Source organism: Muntiacus reevesi, chromosome 3 (assembly GCF_963930625.1).
Source record: "Muntiacus reevesi chromosome 3, mMunRee1.1, whole genome shotgun sequence".
In the NCBI taxonomy this organism is placed as follows: domain Eukaryota; kingdom Metazoa; phylum Chordata; class Mammalia; order Artiodactyla; family Cervidae; genus Muntiacus; species Muntiacus reevesi.
In genome coordinates, this window is record NC_089251.1 from 121,482,035 (window position 1) to 121,494,099 (window position 12,065).

At 37.8% G+C, this 12,065-nt stretch overlaps 1 protein-coding gene across 5 annotated transcripts in view; it reads right to left on the minus strand.

Annotated features, from left to right (window-relative positions):
* Positions 1 to 12,065, minus strand: part of AGFG1 (ArfGAP with FG repeats 1) — an 80,565-nt gene that overhangs the window by 51,672 nt on the left and 16,828 nt on the right. For all 5 annotated transcript variants that reach the window (XM_065930416.1, XM_065930418.1, XM_065930415.1 and 2 more), the window contains exon 2: positions 2,148 to 2,241. In XM_065930416.1, the coding sequence (XP_065786488.1) occupies positions 2,148 to 2,241 (94 nt within the window). The remainder of the gene's footprint in view (positions 1 to 2,147; positions 2,242 to 12,065) is intronic.

The window sequence follows — 12,065 nt, forward strand, 5'->3', positions numbered from 1 at the left end:
ACTTAAAATTCATAAAGCCATTCCAGTCATCTCTATTGCTTGTATTGTTTCCACTATTTGATATAAAGAGTTGCCTAAGATTTCCTTTCATATTTTCTAAATTTATCTTGATATTACAGTTATAAAAACTATTCCTTCAGAAATCCTATCATACGCAACATGAACCTCATGAACATTATGCCAAGTGAAATAAGCCAGTCACAGAACAGCAAATACTGCATGACTCCCTTTAAGATGAGACACCTAAAACAGTCAAACCCACCGAAGCAGAAAGAATGGTGGCTGCTATTCATTGGCAATGAAGTTTAGTTATGCAAGATGAGTAAGTTCCTACACTTTGCCTATAGCTAACAATACCACATTTTACACTTGAAAATATTTTAAGAGAGTAAATCTCACATTAAGTGTACTCACCACAATTTCAGGAAAAAAAATTTTTAAAGGGTCCTTCAGTTGTAGTATTTTAGGACCAATTTCCACCAAATCTTATCTATTGACAGGTTTGAATGTTTTTTACTTACTTCTCCAATGGATTGTTTGTTACCTTTACAGTTCTACTACTATAATTGTATCTGTTATTAGATTTTTAGCATAAGAACAGATGATATTCTTTCATTCCTGACTCCATTCTGATGTCTAAAATTTTGTATTCAAGGCCAAATTCTTTTTTTTTTCCCAAGGCCAATTTCTAAGAAAATAATTTAAAATTTGCACTGGTAGGCTAATCTCAAACTTTATACAAACTGTTCAAATTGTCTTTTAATCGAAATACATTTCTACACTTACTGTCATTACACACCTCTGTCTTTTCATCTTGCTTCAGATTTTCCTGTAATATAGAACTTGATTACTCAAGATAATTTTTTATTGGCAAAATTTGGAAACTTAAAAATGTGTGCTACTTCTCTAAATCATGTATTAAAAAATATTTCATAATCTTTACTACTTTAGAACCAAATACTCACATGCATCAAAAGTTGGAAAGCAAGTTTAAGACATTACTATAGAAGTGTTAGAGAAAAAAAGAAGCCACGTACAAAATGCTTGCATACATCTTCTGAGGTGAAAAAGAAGACTGGAACTAATAAAATTTGAAGACTTCTTTTCTATTATCAAAAACATGCAAAAAACAAAACATACAACCACTGTAGTACAACTAAAGTAATACTTCCTTTCTAGGAAGTGATTAAACTGTCTTATTAAATAATGGCAATTACTAATCAATTGGGTTGACTGGTTCATCCATGCCCAAAGATTATAAAACATGCTGGCTTTCTGTTAATTTTACAGTTTTTTGTATTTGTTTTAAATAGCATACCACCACTCTTAATAATAGCAAAACATGAAACTAAAACAAGAAAGCAAGCGAAGAGAACGGAATTCCTGGAAGCCCATTAAAGCAGAGTAGAGAGAAAGGGCTCCCCTACAAATCTTGACTTGACTCTGTTGGGTTCCTCATGGTGCTAGGCTGCCCACTCAGAACTACTAATCTCCTCCCTACTGAGCACCTACTTAACACTGCTGTGCTGTGTGTTTATTCGCTCAATCGTGTCCAACTCTTTGCGACCCCATGGACTGTAGCATGCCAGGCTCCTCTGCCCACGGGGATTCTCCAGGTAAGAATACTGGAGTAGGTTACCATGCCCCCATCCAGGGCATCTTCCCAACCCAGCAATTGAACCGGAGTCTCCTGCATTGCAGGCAGATTCTTTACCAGCTGCGCTACCAGGGAAACAGCTCAACATTAAGCATCACATATACATTTAAAGTTAAAAATGTAAAAAAGAAGGAGGGGACCCTCAAGTGAAAGCCGATCATACAACAGCCTAACAAAAGTTTACTACAGTACTACAATGTTAATTCTCTTTCTTCCTCTTTTTGTCATTTAAAGCCAAAACTAAGTTACTCCAATACTAGATGTCCTCTAAAAACGCCTTTTACATTCAATACTGACAAAGCTTAAACACAGGTTTCATCTCAGGTTTAAGGTAAAGTATTTATGTAGTAGACATTAAATCTAAATACACTGCTAGATGAGTACATTCTGAAACACCTGAATACAGAATACAAAAATACCTTTTTTAGACAGTGAAAATTTCTTATCATTCTGAACAACTCAAATTTTTTAAAAGGACTGAAACACTTACTTCATTTCCATGTTTTTGAAGGAATTCAATTTCCTGTTGTGTGAATGTTGTCATGGAGATGGATTTCACCCTGTGTGGTGGATTTAACCCTCGCCTAAAAGATAAAAGAAAATATCATTACAAACTATAGTATTTCAAAAATTATGTCAATGAGAAACATTTTAATTGGCACATTTAAACTCAGAACTGTTTTTATGCTATAAGCTAATTAAAAAATATTTTAAACTATTAATCCCCACAACAGATATATCAGGTGAATTTGTTCAGACCGACACTAATTTATTTAAAGATAAATTCAAGTAACCAGTTAGTTAGAAATATACAGTACCTGGAATACATTAGCTTATTGGGAACACAAATACTGCTTTAGTGTAAGTCTGGTGGAAGGAGAAAAATATATATATATATATGATAGGCTCAATGGTAAAGAATTCAAAAGTTACTATTTAAATATTTTCTTATTTTCTAAGAAAGTGATGATGATATGCCAGATATGGAATTATACAAATACTCAAATCAAATAGCTACCATCTCTCAGACTGACTCAGGAAACTGAAAACTAATCCAAGGAACCTTGAAGGTATTGATGGATAAGAAAAAAGTTCCATCTCTCCATCAATTCAATTAAGGGTTGATAATGAAGAACATCTTCAACCACCTCCGGACGCCCTAAGTGATCAAGAGGAAATTAAAGGGACATGATGGGATTCAAGAAATACCTGAATATATATGAATACTTCTAAGGTCCTTCATCACTTTGAAATCTTTTCTGTTTATGTGGCCTTAAGAGGACTTTTAAGTTTCTTTATATTTTATCATGCACATGAAAAACTAAATAGAGATGCACTCAGAGAGTAAGAACTACTTGTATTCTGTCCAACTACCACATAGCGGCCTACTCTACCCACAAGAATGAGGAGTTAAACAATCTATGCAAAGTAACAAGTTATCTATACAGATTCATCAAATAGTTTGGAGTCATATCCTCTGACAAAGACTTCACTTGAAATACAGGTTCTAGGGCAGATCAATAGTTTTATAGAATTTGCCATACTCATTTTGCATGATGATTAAATGAGAGTTAACAATGATGCAAAGTAACAAAAAAATCTTTCAAAAACATTCTAGAAACATTTCTGAATAATTAAATATGGTACATATTCTAGAAATACAAAATATTTTAAGTTAACATAATGATTCTGAATTAACAGAAGCTCTATTTTTATACACTGCTGCTTCTTTCTCTCCCTTCTGTCAGACATAGATGGCACATATTTCAGTTCACACTCTGAATTAAATCACGTTGCACTTTATCTGCTTCACATTTCAAGGTGGAGAAACAATAGTTGGGTTTTGTTGTTTTGCTTTAAGCTTTAAACTAATAAATTATTTTTCTTTCAGCTCTTGGTAAGTCATAAAATACAGAAATGAATATTGCACAGTAGGACAAATTGAAACACAGCCATTTCATCCTAGTAAAACTTTGAAACTTAACTATGAAGAAACAACCACCGTATAATTACTTTAAGTATCTTTACAACTAGTGATCACAAATTATATAATGCTTTAAAGATATCTAAATTTCCAAAAATGAAAATTTAGAAAAGTCATTATTACTCCTGTAAAGCAGGACATTTTGTTTTTCAATTCACCTGTATTATGAAAATAAGACTAACTTCATCACTTTCACAGTATATTCATTTATATTTATTTGTATCCTATCTTGTTCCAAAACAGTTTTAAAAGGAATTAACTTGTTATTGTTCTCTCAAATTCCCCTGCTCTCTCCCTCACACTTAGCAATTTTGTCTCTCCTTATTCCCTAATACTTCCTCCTTGTTCCAGCCAACCCTCTCCGGTCCCACCTCCCTTACAGTACCCTATTTTTTTAAAAAATGCAAAGGCATAACTTTCTAACAAGGTAATGCCACAACACTACTACAAGAGTGTGTATGTTTTATATAAGAAAGCAGGGAGTAACAAATTTTATCCCTCTACTCTCAAATCATCAAACAAGGGAAGCCCCTGACTCTTTTAAAGTTATGTTATACAGATGCAATCTCAAGAAAGCACTGCACTGTATAGCTTATTCCATCAAGGCTCTACCACACCACAGAGTCAATTTTTGCATAAAGAAGGTATTCATATTAAATAACTTTAAGAGAACAAAAATTTGCACTTATGAAACAAAACCATAACATTCAGTTCATTTCAGTTCAGTCGCTCAGTCGTGTCCAACTCTTCACGACCCCATGAACCGTAGCATGCCAGGCCTCCCTGTCTATCACCATCTCCTGGAGTCCACCCAAACCCATGTCCATTGAGTCAGTGATGCCATCCAACCATCTCATCCTCTGTCGTCCCCTTCTCCTCCTGCCCTCAATCTTTCACAGCATCAGGGTCTTTTCAGATGAGTCAGCTCTTCGCATCAGGTGGCCAAAATATTGGAGTTTCAGCTTCAGCATCAGCCCTTCCAATGCATATTCAGGACTGATTTCCTTTAGGATGGACTAGATGAATCTCCTTGCAGTCCAAGGGACTCTCAAAGAGTCTTCTTCAACAGCACAGTTCAAAAGCATCAATTCTTCGGTGCTCACCTTTCTTTTTTTTTTTTAATTATTATTTTTTATTTTTTTTCAGTGGGTTTTGTCATACATTGATATGATTCAGCCATAAAGTTACAGGTATTCCCCATCCCAATCCCCCCTCCCATCTCCCTCTCCACCCGACTCCTCTGGGTCCTCCCAGTGCACCAGGCCCGAGCACTTGACTCATGCATCCCACCTGGGCTGGTAATCTGTTTCACCATAGATAATATACATGCTGTTCTTTCGAAACATCCCACCTTCACCTTCTCCCACAGAGTCCAAAAGTCTGTTCTGTACTTCTGTGTCTCTTCTTCTGTTTTGCATATAGGGTTATCGTTACCATCTTTCTAAATTACATATATATGTGTTAGTATACTGTAATGTTCTTTATCTTTCTGGCTTACTTCACTCTGTATAATGGGCTCCAGTTTCATCCATCTCATTAGAACTGATTCAAATGAATTCTTTTTAACGGCTGAGTAATATTCCATGGTGTAAATGTACCACAGCTTCCTTATCCATTCGTCTGCTGATGGGCATCTAGACTGCTTCCATGTCCTGGCTATTATAAACAGTGCTGCGATGAACATTGGGGTGCACGTGTCTCTTTCAGATCTGGTTTCCTCAGTGTGTATGCCCAGAAGTGGTATTGCTGGGTCATATGGCAGTTCTATTTCCAGTTTTTTAAGAAATCTCCACACTGTTCTCCATAGTGGCTGTACTAGTTTACATTCCCACCAACAGTGTAAGAGGGTTCCCTTTTCTCCACACCCTCTCCAGCATTTATTGCTTGTAGACTTTTGGATAGCAGCCATCCTGACTGGCGTGTAATGGTACCTCACTGTGGTTTTAATTTGCATTTCTCTGATAATGAGTGATGTTGAGCATCTTTTCATGTGTTTGTTAGCCATCTGTATGTCTTCTTTGGAGAAATGTCTGTTTAGTTCTTTGGCCCATTTTTTGATTGGATCAGTTATTTTTCTGGAATTGAGCTGCAGGAGTTGCTTGTATATTTTTGAGATTAATCCTTTGTCTGTTTCCTCATTTGCTATTATTTTCTCCCAATCTGAGGGCTGTCTTTTCACCTTGCTTATAGTTTCCTTTGTTGTGCAAAAGCTTTTAAGTTTCATTAGGTCCCATTTGTTTATTTTTGCTTTTATTTCCAATTTCTGGGAGGTGGGTCATAGAAGATCTTGCTGTGATTTATGTCGGAGAGTGTTTTGCCTATGTTCTCCTCTAGGAGTTTTATAGCTTCTGGTCTTACATTTAGATCTTTAATCCATTTTGAGTTCATTTCTGTGTATGGTGTTAGAAGGTGTTCTAATTTCATTCTTTTACAAGTGGTTGACCAGTTTTCCCAGCACCACTTGTTAAAGAGGCTGTCTTTTTTCCATTGTATATCCTTGCCTCCTTTGTCAAAGATAAGGTGTCCATAGGCTCGTGGATTTATCTCTGGGCTTTCTATTCTGTTCCATTGATCTATATTTCTGTCTTTGTGCCAGTACCATACTGTCTTGATGACTGTGGCTTTGTAGTAGAGTCTGAAGCCAGGTAGGTTGATTCCTCCGGTTCCATTTTTCTTTCTCAAGATTACTTTGGCTATTCGAGGTTTTTTGTATTTCCATATAAATTGTGAAATTATTTGTTCTAGTTCTGTGAAAAATACTGTTGGTAGCTTGATAGGGATTGCATTGAATCTACAGATTGCTTTGGGTAGAATAGCCATTTTGACAATATTGATTCTTCCAATCCATGAACACGGTATGTTTCTCCAACTGTTTGTGTCCTCTTTGATTTCTTTCATCAGTGCTTTATAGTTTTCTATGTATAGGTCTTTTGTTTCTTTAGGTAGATATACTCCTAAGTATTTTATTCTTTTTGTTGCAATGGTGAATGGTATTGTTTCCTTAATTTCTCTTTCTGTTTTTTCATTGTTAGTATATAGGAATGCAAGGGATTTCTGTGTGTTAATTTTATATCCTTCAACTTTACTATATTCATTGATAAGCTCTAGTAATTTTCTGGAAGAGTCTTTAGGGTTTTCTATGTAGAGGATCATGTCATCTGCAAACAGGGAGAGTTTCACTTCTTCTTTTCCTATCTGTATTCCTTTTACTTCTTTTTCTGCTCTGATTGCTGTGGCCAAAACTTCCAACACTATGTTGAATAGCAGTCGGTGCTCACCTTTCTTTATAGTCCAACTCTCACATCCATACATGACCACTGGAAAAGCAATAGCCTTGTATGACAAAACCCACTGAAAAATAAAAATTAAAAAAAAAAAAAAAAAGCAATAGCCTTGACTAGACGGACCTTTGTTGACAAAGTAAAGTCTCTGCTATTTAACAAGCTATCTATGTTGGTCATAGCTTTTTTCCCAAGGAGCAAGCATCTTTAATTTCACGGCTGCAGTCACCATCTGCAGTGATTTTGGAGCCCCAAAAATAAAGTCTCAGTAACACTGTTTCCATTGTTTCCCCATCTATTTGCCATGAAGTGATGGGAACCTGTGTCTCTTGTATCTCCTGCATTGGCAGGTGGGTTCTTGTCCACTAGGGTCACCTGGGAATTGCATGATCCCATAATACTTAAATTTTTTGTTATTCTGTTAAGGATAATGCTGAGATTGAAAACAAATAAAACTGATGGAAATAAGTAAAAGTAATGTGAGAGTTGGACCATAAAGAAGGCTAAGCACTAAACAATTGATGCTTTTGAACTGTGGTGTTGAAAAAGATTCTTGAGAGTCCCTTGGACAGCAAGAAAATACAACCAGTCCATCCTAAAGAAATCAGTCCTGAATAGTCATGTGAAGGACTGATGCAGAATCTGAAACTCTAATACTTTGGCCACCTGATGCAAAGAACTGACTCACTGGAAAAGACCGTGAAGCTGGGAGTGACTGAAGGCAGGAGGAGAAGGGGACAACAGAGGATGAGATGGTTGGATGGCATCACCAACTCAATGGACATGAATTTGAGTAAGCTCCGGGAGTTTGTGATGGATAGGGAAGCCTGGCATATTGCAGTCCATGGGGTTGCAAAGACTCAGACACGACTGAGCGACTGAACTGAACTGATGTGCATATCTGAAGTTATTGATATTTCTCCCGGCAATCCTGATTCCAGCTTATGCTTCATCCAGCCTGGCATTTCGCATGATGCACTCTGCATAAAAAAGTTAAATAAACAGGGTGAACAAAAAAACAGCTTTGAGCATACCCTTTTCACAGTTTCGAACCAGTCCGTTGTTCCATGTCCAGATCTAACTGTTGCTTCTTGACCTGCATACAGATTTCTCAGGAGGCAGGTCAGGTGGTCTGGTATTCCCTTCTCTTTAAGAATTTCCAGTTTATTGTGATCCACTCAGTCAAAGGCTTTGGCATAGCCAATAAAGCAAAAGGAGATGTTTTTCTGGAACTCTCTTGCTTTTTCGATGATCCAGTGGATGTTGGCAATTCCATCTGGTTCCTCTGCCTTTTCTAAACCCAGCTTGAACATGTGGAAGTTCTCAGTTCACGTACTCTTGAAGCCTCACTTGGAGAATTTTGAGCATGACTTTGCTAGCGTGTGAGATGACAGCAGTTGTGTGGTAGCTTGAACATTCTTTAGTATTACCCTTCTTTCAGATTTGAATGAAAACTGACCTTTTCCAGTCCTGTGGCCACTGCTGAGTTTTCCAAATTTGCTGGCATGTTGAGCACAGCACTTTCACAGCATCATCTTTCAGGATTTGAAATGGCTCAGCTGGAATTCCATCACCTCCACTAGCTTTGCTCATAGTGATACTTCCTAAGGCCCACTTGACTTCCTACTCCAGGATGTCTGGATCTAGGTGAGTGATCACACCATCGTGGTTAACTGGGTCATTAAGATCTTTTTTTGTATAGCTCTTCTTTGGAGTCTCGCCACTCCTTCCTAAATATCTTATGCTTCTGTTAGGCCCATACAGTTTCTGTCCTTTACTGTGTCCATCCTCGCATGTGTTCTCCTCTATTTCTTTGCATTGATCACTGAGGAAGGCTTTCCTATCTCTCCTTGCTAGTCTTTGGAACTCTACATTCACAACAGTATATCTTTTCTTTTCTCCTTTGCCGTTAGCTTGTCTTCTTTTCTCAGCTATTTGTAAGGCCTCCTCAGACAACCATTTTGCCTTTTTTGCACTTTGTTTTCTTGAGGATGGTCTTGATCATTGTCTTCTGTACAATGTCAGGAACCTCAGTTCATAATTCTTCAGGCACTCTATCAGATCTAATCCCTTGAAACTATTTGTCACTTAAACTGTAAGGGATTTCATTTAGGTCATACCTGAATGGTCTAGTAGTTTTCCCCACTTTCTTCAATTTAAGTCTGAATTTGGCAATAAGGGGTTCATGACATGAGCCACAGTCAGCTCCCAGTCTTGTGTTTGCTGACTGTATAGACTTCTCCATCTTTAGCTACAAAGAATATAATCAATCTGATTTTGGTATTGACCATCTGGTGACGGCCATGGGTAGAGTAATGTCTTATGTTGTTGGAAGAGGGGTTTGCTATGACCAGTGAGTTCTTGTGGCAAAACTCTGCTAGCCTTTGCCCTGCTTCATTTTGTACTCCAAGGCCGAACTTGCCTGTTATTCCAGGTATCTCCTGACTTCATACTTTTGAATTCCAGTCCATATGATGAAAAGGACATCTTTTTTTTGGTGTTAGTTCAAGAAGGTCTTATAGGTCATCATAGAACCATTCAACTTCAGCTTCTTCGGCATTAGTGGCTGGGGCATAGACTTGGATTAGTGTGATATTTAATGGAAGAGAAACCGATGGAGATCATTGTCATTTTTGAGATTGCATCCAAGTACTACTTTTGATGACGAGGAGGGCTACTCCATTTCTTCTAAGGGATTCTTGCCTACAGTAGTATATATAATGGCCATCTGAATTAAATTCACCCATTCCAGTCTATTTTAGTTCACTGATTCCTAAACTATTGATGTTCACTCTTGCCATCTCCTGTTTGACCACTTGCAATTCACCTTGATTCATGAACATTCCAGGTTCCTATGCAATATTGTTCTTTACAGCATCAGACTTTACTTCCACCACCAGTCACATCCACAACTGGGTGTTGTTTTCACTTTGGCTCCGTCTCTTCATTCTTTCTGGAGTTATTTCTCCACTCTTTTCCAGTAGCATACTGGGCACCTACCAACCTGGGGAGCTCATCTTTCAGTGTCCTATCTTTTTGCCTTTTCATACTGTTCATGGGGTTCTCAAGGCAAGAGTACTGGAGTGGGTTGCCATTTCTTACTCCAGGGGCTCTTCCGAACCCAGGGACAGAACTTGCATCTCCTGCAGCGGCAGAGGGACTCTTTACTGTTGAGCCACCTGGGAAGTCCTAAGTGGCAATAAAACTGTATAACTATATTCTCAAAACTATATTAAAAATATCTGCAAAGAAAACAAACTAAATACTCCAAAATGTTAATAGTCTTTGTTTACAGATTATGGAATTGAATTTTTTTTTCCTATATATAATTTTCTATTCTCTCCAAGTTTTCCACAGTGAATTCGTATTATTCTGTACTGGGGGGGGGGGGGGGGGGGAACAGCAGAAAATAGTAAACAATTCAATTAACTAGTAGTAGTCAAAAAATTTGTACTTTTAGTATTGACTTTATGGATGTAAACGTCTGTGCTGAAGAATTACCAAAAAAAAAAAAAAAAGCAAGAAGTTTTCCTTCTTAAGGCTATCTTTCAGTTTTTCTAAAATACCTGGAAAACTCTCCTCCTAAATACAGCTACCAGCATCAACAATTTACATTCACCTCACTTCTCTCCAGCTGGCATTAGCTGTAAAGAACCTGCCTGCCAGTGCAGGAAATAAAAGAAATGTGGGTTCGATTCTTGAGTCAGGAAGATCCCCTGGAGAAAGGAATGGCAACCCCCTCCAGTATTCTTGCTTATGGACAGGGAAGCCCGGTGGGTTCAGTTCATGGGGTCACAAAAGAGTTGAACATGCCTGAAGCAACTGAGCATGCACTTCTCTAAACCAGGCACTACTGACATTTCAGGCCAGAGAACCATCACGAGGCACATGAGGCACATCACCCTGGGCCCTATAGGATGTAGGGCAGTATCCCTGGCCGCTACCTGTTAGGGGAAGCACACTGACTGAAACCGCCCACCCTGGCCAGGCACCATAGTAACCATTTGCATGAGTTGTTTTATGACAGGAGATCCTGATAAGGAATAGGGAACTAATAAGCCACTACTAGCCAGAAGAGTTCGGGAAAGGTCGAGAGGAGACCCTGCCTGTCCGTCCACTTCCCAGAATCCCTCTCGCTAGCATCCACCTTGGCTGAGCGATGCGTGCGCCACCAGGAAAGACTCTGAATTAGAATGACTGGCCAAAGCCACCCGGAAACTAATCCCATCACCATAAAACCCAAGACTGCAAGCCAAGCGGCAGAGCAGTTCTCCTGGGTTCCCTTACCTACTGCTCTCCACCCGGGTGCCCTTTCCCAATAAAATTTCTTGCTTTGTCAGCACGTGTCTCCTCGGACAATTCATTTCCGAGTGTTAGACAAGAGCCCAGTTTCGGGCCCTGGAAGGAGTCCCCCTTCCTGCAACAATATAAAACAATAATTTTAATTTTCCCATAAATTTACTATTTCCAGCATAACAAAAAATAGAAATCCTTTAAAGATTAAGCCAAGTGTCCAGAAAAATATATATGTATATGCTATTAAGCACATTTATACAAACTAAGAGATGAAAAAAAACTTAATAAGACAGAAGGAAATTAATATCTATAAAGTTCCTAGACTAGCATGCAGTTTGCATATCTAATCTCATTAATTTCTACTTACAACAGTATGGCAGATATTTTTGAAAAGGTTCCTCTGCTAAAAGATGATAACTTTATAGACTACTAAAAAAGAAAGAAGAAAAACCCTAATTGCTGATATTTCTAGAAAAATCCTAATTGTTAACACTTCTAATAAATCTCAAAGTACTCCCCCTTCACAAAAAAAAAAAAAAGCAAAGATAAAAAGTAAAAGTGAACTGAAACTAGAAGAGTGGCCTATGTTATACAAAAAATTCAGTATTGCTCAGAAGGCAGACACAACAATAGCCAAGACAATGAGAGGTACTCCTGAGCTATTCCTATTAAACCTAAGATGTTGGATGAAGAATTAAGCAGCTTCAGGGTGGCAGTATCCCTAAATCCCAGCAGAAGAATATGTAAATCCTCTCAAGAAAAATGCATTTCTAATTTATAAATTATGCTATGAGGATCTGGAAATATTAAGTTCAATAAAAGATGAGACTACAATAAAAATCATCAC